This window comes from Bos grunniens, chromosome 3 (assembly GCF_055505025.1).
Source record: "Bos grunniens cultivar Pamir isolate PY7600 chromosome 3, Bosgru_T2T1.0, whole genome shotgun sequence".
Taxonomy (NCBI): Eukaryota; Metazoa; Chordata; class Mammalia; order Artiodactyla; family Bovidae; genus Bos; species Bos grunniens.
The window spans coordinates 79,328,474-79,334,503 of record NC_141167.1 but is presented as its reverse complement, the minus strand read 5'-3'; the positions used below and the strand labels follow the sequence as shown (position 1 = coordinate 79,334,503).

Here is a 6,030-nt window from a genome sequence, read left to right as displayed (position 1 = left end):
TATTGTTCAGCTGGTAGACTGGGAGAAGCCAAGACAGTCTTCTGAAAGAAATAAGTAATTTAACAGTATCTCCCATAACCATACCGCCACCTCCCAAGTATGCTGGTGGCAAGCCAAGAATATAAACTTCTGTGGATGGGTGTGAACTGACCAAAGTGTCATAATTTAACTTAGTGTCATAATTTAACTTAACAATGATATTGTTGTACATCATTTATTTTAAAACCCATGTTTTTAGACAAATTTATTACACTATTGCTTCTTGTTTTCTGTTTTTCAGCCAAGAGGCATGTGGGATCTTAGCTTCCTGACCAGGGATCGAACCCACACTCCCTGCATTGGAAGGCAAGTTTTAACCACTGGACCACCGATACTTAATTTAGTTGGACTTGAATGTCATTTAACTCAAACAATTACATTTACTTGTCAATGTGGTATTTAGAGGTTGGTGGTTTTCATCTCATTCTTTACTACTCTTCAGTGTTAACTTATTGAAGTTTCTCTTCCTGAAAAAGAGTGGTTTCTAAACAAACCACACTTTTTTTTTCCACTCTCTAGTTTATCAAGATAAAATCCCATGAAGAATAACAGAAATTTGCCTTTAACTTTAACTCTAAAGAGGCACATAGTCAGATAGAATGTCTTACTAATTATTTTTTAAAAATGCTCTTCACCAAAGAATCTTTAAAAAATCAGTTTATTAATGTTTAAAAGTTGATAAAGCTATGTGCAAAACGATCCACATTGTCAGAAACCTTTTAAATACTATTAAAAAAAAAAGACATTTCTTGATTTAATTGCACTGGAAACCATACTAAACAGACACCAATATTTTTTTTTATTCTTTGTGACATTTATACACATCTTCAATTAACTACTTAATGTACTGAAAACCTTGTCATGTTCCCTATCAGTTAAAGTAATGCTTTTTAAGGGCACAAGAAGATGGTATTTTCTGAAGAAATACACATTCAATGGTGTTAACACAGGTTAGGAAAATCCAATAAAATGCTGAAACAAATACATTCAAAGATTACACAAAGTACTTTTAACACAACAAAATACAGCCATCCTGTTGGTTGAAATGATTCCCACAACACTCTGAAAGAAACATCAACAAAAGTGCCAAAGACAGATGTTGTATTGTTAGATAAACTAATTAAAAAAAAAAAAAAACTCTCTTGGTTTACAAAGTCACCCCCCAACCCCGAGTCAGTTTTCACCTTCTTTTGCTTGTTTGTTTCTCTTATGACACTAAGGATACTGGCTGATGTCATTTAAATAAATTGGACTTCCTTATGCAGATTTCAGCCACGATGGATATAATACTGCAACACATTTCATTGCAAAGGTTGTTTTTTTTTTTTTTTTTTAAAGTGACTGCAATTAAATTCAAAAACACTCATCCAGCTTATGTGGAAACTTTGGCCACACAGCAAGTAAAATTGCTTTCCAGCTCCAAACCATCTCCACCACAGTCTACCTGCTGGATGCAGCCTACCTGCTACATATGCTCAAGACTGGACTGTGCCACACTCCCAGCTCTGAGTGCCAGGTAGTTAAAATATAAAGTAAAGGTATTCTGAGGAGGGGTGTGAAGGGGAAGGGAGGGTGGGATGCCTAGCATAGTAGGTATGTAGAGCATACCTAGCGAAGCAGAAGTGCACACACTCACTTGCGTTGGAAACTAAAGTGAAAGAAAACATCTCCTCAAAGCTCCCGTCAGACATGCTTTCACACACGGACATTAGTCTTTGAGGAGGGGCCAAACGAACCCTTCAGGAGCTTGACAATGCTAGACCTTTGGCTCAGTGCAAAATCAAAACTCCGGCAAGGGGAGGAAATAGATTCCAGGCGAGGACCTGATCTCCACCCTTCCCAGTGCATTGTTCACAGGAACTAAGTCTACCCACCAACTCCAGGCACTACCAGACTGTTCTGTGCTCCTTCTCCCTCCCTCTGGCTTCGGACAGCTCCTCCCTGGAAGCAGTGGAGGCACAGAGGCTTGGTTGGTTTTTATTTTTTCTCCCCAAACACTGGGGTGGTGGGTGACCATGCAAGAACACTCCCCATGGGTCGGCAGTTTCCCCTTTTAGGAAGAAGAGTTGACGTTTCCAGAAGACATAATGGTCTCTGGGTTGTCCCCATCGTCCTTCTGGGGGTGGGAGGAGTTGTCTGACTTACTGCGGCTGAATTCCATGCCCGCGATGATGGGTCGTGTGAATTTACTCGCGGAGTCTCTACTGGGGCACTTGCAGCAGGACATGATCCGGACGAAGGCCCGACGCATCTCCTTGTTGGACAAAGTGTAAATGATGGGGTTGGTGCCAGAGTTGAGCACAGCCAACACCAGGAAGTACTCCGTTCTGAAGAGGATGTCACAGGTCTTCACCTTGCAGCCCACGTCGAGCAGGAGCAGGATGAAGAGTGGTGCCCAGCAGGCGATGAAGACGCCCAGGACAATAATCACGGTCTTGAGCAGTGCCAGCGACTTCTCAGAGCTGCGGCTGGCCTTGGAAATGTTCTTGCGGAAGGTCAGACGGCGGCTGCGAGTCCTGACCAAGGAGTAGATCCTGCAGTACAGGATGACAATGGAGAGCAGGAGCAGAGTGAAGACCGTGGTGCAGAAGAGGATATAGTGCTTGTGGTAGAGCGGCAGCACAGTAGAACAGCTGGGCAGCGTGCTGATGCAGTTCCAGCCCATGATAGGCAGGCCCCCCAGGATGAGGGAGATGACCCAGCAGGCACTGATGAGCAGGAAGGAGCGGAACCTGTTGCTCCCATTGTGGAGTTTCATCTTCAGCATGGTGATGTAGCGCTCAATGGCGATGGCCAGGAGGCTGAACACGGAGGCCGAGAGGGCCACAAACATACTCCCTTCCCGCAGAAACCACTGGGCGGGGGTTAGCTTGTAGGTGGTGGCCCCAGACAAGAGCAGGTTGGCTGTGTAGGCCACTCCCGCCAACAGGTCTGAGAGGGCCAGATTGCCGATAAAATAGTACATGGGTCGGTGGAACTTCTTGGTTTTCCAGATGGTCAGCAAAACAAAAATGTTCTCTAGGATGATAAAGCAGCAGATGAGAATGAACACCACTGAGATCAGTTTAATGCCATTGTCCTTGTCCGCGCTGATCTTCAGCTTTCCCGTGTAGTTATAATGCCGGACGATGATGTCGTAGTTGACATAGTCCGAGACAGGGCTGTGGAGGGCCTTGACCAGCGGGATACGGGTGGACCCCATGATGCGCACGGTCCCGACACCCGGGGCGGCGCTTCTCCAGATGAACGCTAGAGGGCGAGGCGGAGCGAGCCTTCACAGGCAGCCGGGGTGGTTCAAGGAGAGAGATCCAGGCTTTTTTGTGTGTGCAGGTTTTCTTTAGCTGGAGAGGGCCTCGGAAACCACAGCCTTAAACAAATCACAAACAGCAGAGAGTCAGGGGAAAAGCCACAGCACACTGGCGTAATTCATTCTAGCAAAGGCATTGCTCCAGTTTTCTTATTGTTGATTTGTTTTAAGGAAACTTGGGGAGAGTGCAGGGGGAAGGATTTTTTTAAAAAACATCAAACTCTCATTTCTTGGGGAAAAAAAGGAAGAAGGGTGAGAGAGAGAAAGAAAGGAGAAAAAAAAAATTACCCAAACGGAAAACTCCGATTCGACGACAAGACGAAAACGTCCCCTATGGTTACTACATACACTCAAATGGAAATGGGAAAACTGGAGGTGTGAGCCCCATTTAATTCCACTCCTGCCTCCTCAACACACACACACACACACACACACACCCCTCCACCTCTCCCAACGCTGTCCCCACTCCCACCAGGTTTCCAGCTCCAGTAGAAAAACTAAAGCCTTCACCAGCTTCGCGGCGGGCTCACCAGTAGCTCCTAGTCACACCTTCGAAGAGACCAAATCACCAATGTGAGACGCACACCTCTGTGCTCCGGCACTACCCAGCTAAAACTACCTCCTAATTGCCATGCAAGAAGTTAGATTTGCACGAAAATCATTTGAAAGCGTAAGTCACTTTTTAGGCTCTATTAATAATCTCTAGGAGCAGGTGTGCTTAGGGTCCGAAGGCACAGCACAGTGTGGGCAGCCAAGCCCGCCCTGGCCTTGCGGTAAACAGGAAAGCTTTAGCGCCTCCGTGAAGCAACTGCCTTTTCATTCTTCTTCTTCTTTTTTTTTTTTTTTTCCGCGCAAGTCAGTGCAAGAAACTATAAAAGTACTCAGTAAAAATCATTCATAAGCTATTGCAATAAATCCCAGAAGTTTCGTACACCCATTGATTGCAAAAGGAGTATTTTTAGTTACTGTGGATATAGCCCAAACATGCATACAAAAAATTAAATTACAAACGCTAAAAATACACGCCACTGCGTTTCAAATTCCGAATGCAAAATTACTCTCCAGAAACTCATACAAACAGAAGCCTAGCGGTTCGTTGCTAAGCCAGTTTTATTTACTGCCCTCCCCCAATACGTTGCCTCGTCTCAGAGAACTACAAAGTGTCGAGGGGATGAAACATGGCACGTGTGAGCAGTTTACCCATAAGATGTTTAAATGTTTCAGGGTGACATTCACGGTAGCAAATGCGATAAAAGTGGAATTCTCAGGACCACAGCAATTCCCGGGACCCAGAGGCTGCTCGGCGCCCAGTAGCTCCGCGTTTCCCCCCATCTAATTCCACACCCGGCTCGCTCGCAGGGCAAGTTTAAGCCCTTATCTCATCTCCCGCAGTCTTTGTCTATAGGATTGCCCAAAATAAGCGCCTTCCCTCCCACTCCGCTGACCCACCGCAGCTTCCTCTATCCCCCAACCCCAGATGGTTCTACAAAGAGGACTTAATACTTTTCCAAACTTTTTAGTGAGCCCAGAACAATCCGATCCGGTTGGGCGCCTGAGTAGCCCAGAGATGCTTGTTCTCAGCACCCAGAGATGGATGGTTTAAAAGTGTTTGCTTTGCTTCTCTCCGGTTTGAAAATTTTGTTTCTGCCTCTGAAGACCTCCGGCCGCGATGCTCCCCCGCGCGCCCGGGTCCGCGCCTGCCCAGCGCTCACTCCCTACCTGGCTCAGGCGGGACGCAGCTGCGTTCGCGGAGCTCCGGGTCTGCACTGCGCGCTCGGCATCTTGCTGCTGCCCGGGACTGACTACGTCGAGCTCTCAATTTACTCGAGTCGGGATCCCCTCCCTCCGCAGCCGCACACTCCAATGGCCAACGCTCTTGCCGTGGCCGGGCAGACCGGTTAGCTGAAGTCGCCGAGCGCCCCGCTGAGGCTGAGTGGCTTCTTTAGGAAGAAATGAGGAGGATTGAGTGCCTCAAACCCCCATGCCCCTCCGCTCGCGCCTGGGGGCCGCCGGATCTGTGCAGCTGAGACTCACTGTCCAGGAAAGATCTGCGGCAGAAACACACAGACAAAAAAGAACCCCTCCTCCCCAAGGGAACCAAAAAAAGAAAGGGGGAAACAAAAAAAAAGAAAGGGGGCGGAGCCTGGTGCCCCCTGGACTCTAAACGTATAAATCACGGCCCTCGCCCTGCTATCCGCCGCTCCCTGGCGGTGGAGACCGTTTTCCCCAGCCTTAGAAAAGAAGGGAGGTGACGCGCTTTTGGAAACTTTTCTCAAGAAGAGTTTTAGGAGACAGAGGACGGCCTGGCCAATCTAGTGCGCCTTTCTGGTCCCCTAACCCCGCAGCCCGTGGGGGATCGGAGTCTGAAGATTGTGGCCGGGCGCTCCGGGCCCTCACCCCACCCCCACCCCCACCCCCACCCCGACCCGGACCTCAGGCGCTTCTGCGGAGGCAGGGGGAAACCAGCTCCGCGACCCCGCGAGTCCCGGTCGTGTTCCTGGGGACGAGATGCTGGGAAGGGCTGCCAGAAGGATGGAGGAGACATGCAGCCCGGGTAGAAGAATGGCCTGGGAGGTTCCTCCACTTCAGCTCACTTCCCTCCCTCACCTTTATCCTTCTGCTGCCTCAAAGCTTGCGGTCTGAGGGGCAGAAAGTGGCTTTCGCGGGGCGCACAGTGAAATGGG

At 48.4% G+C, this 6,030-nt stretch overlaps 1 protein-coding gene across 1 annotated transcript; it reads right to left on the bottom strand.

Annotated features, from left to right (window-relative positions):
- Positions 1–681: 681 nt before the first annotated feature.
- S1PR1 (sphingosine-1-phosphate receptor 1) lies at positions 682–5,425 on the bottom strand. The gene is made up of 2 exons (XM_086394453.1): positions 5,066–5,425; positions 682–3,406 (listed from the first exon to the last, which is right to left on the bottom strand). Exon 2 carries the CDS (start codon positions 3,239–3,241, stop codon positions 2,093–2,095), a length of 1,149 nt encoding a protein of 382 aa, XP_086250579.1. The 5' UTR covers positions 3,242–3,406; positions 5,066–5,425; the 3' UTR covers positions 682–2,092.
- Positions 5,426–6,030: the final 605 nt, after the last annotated feature.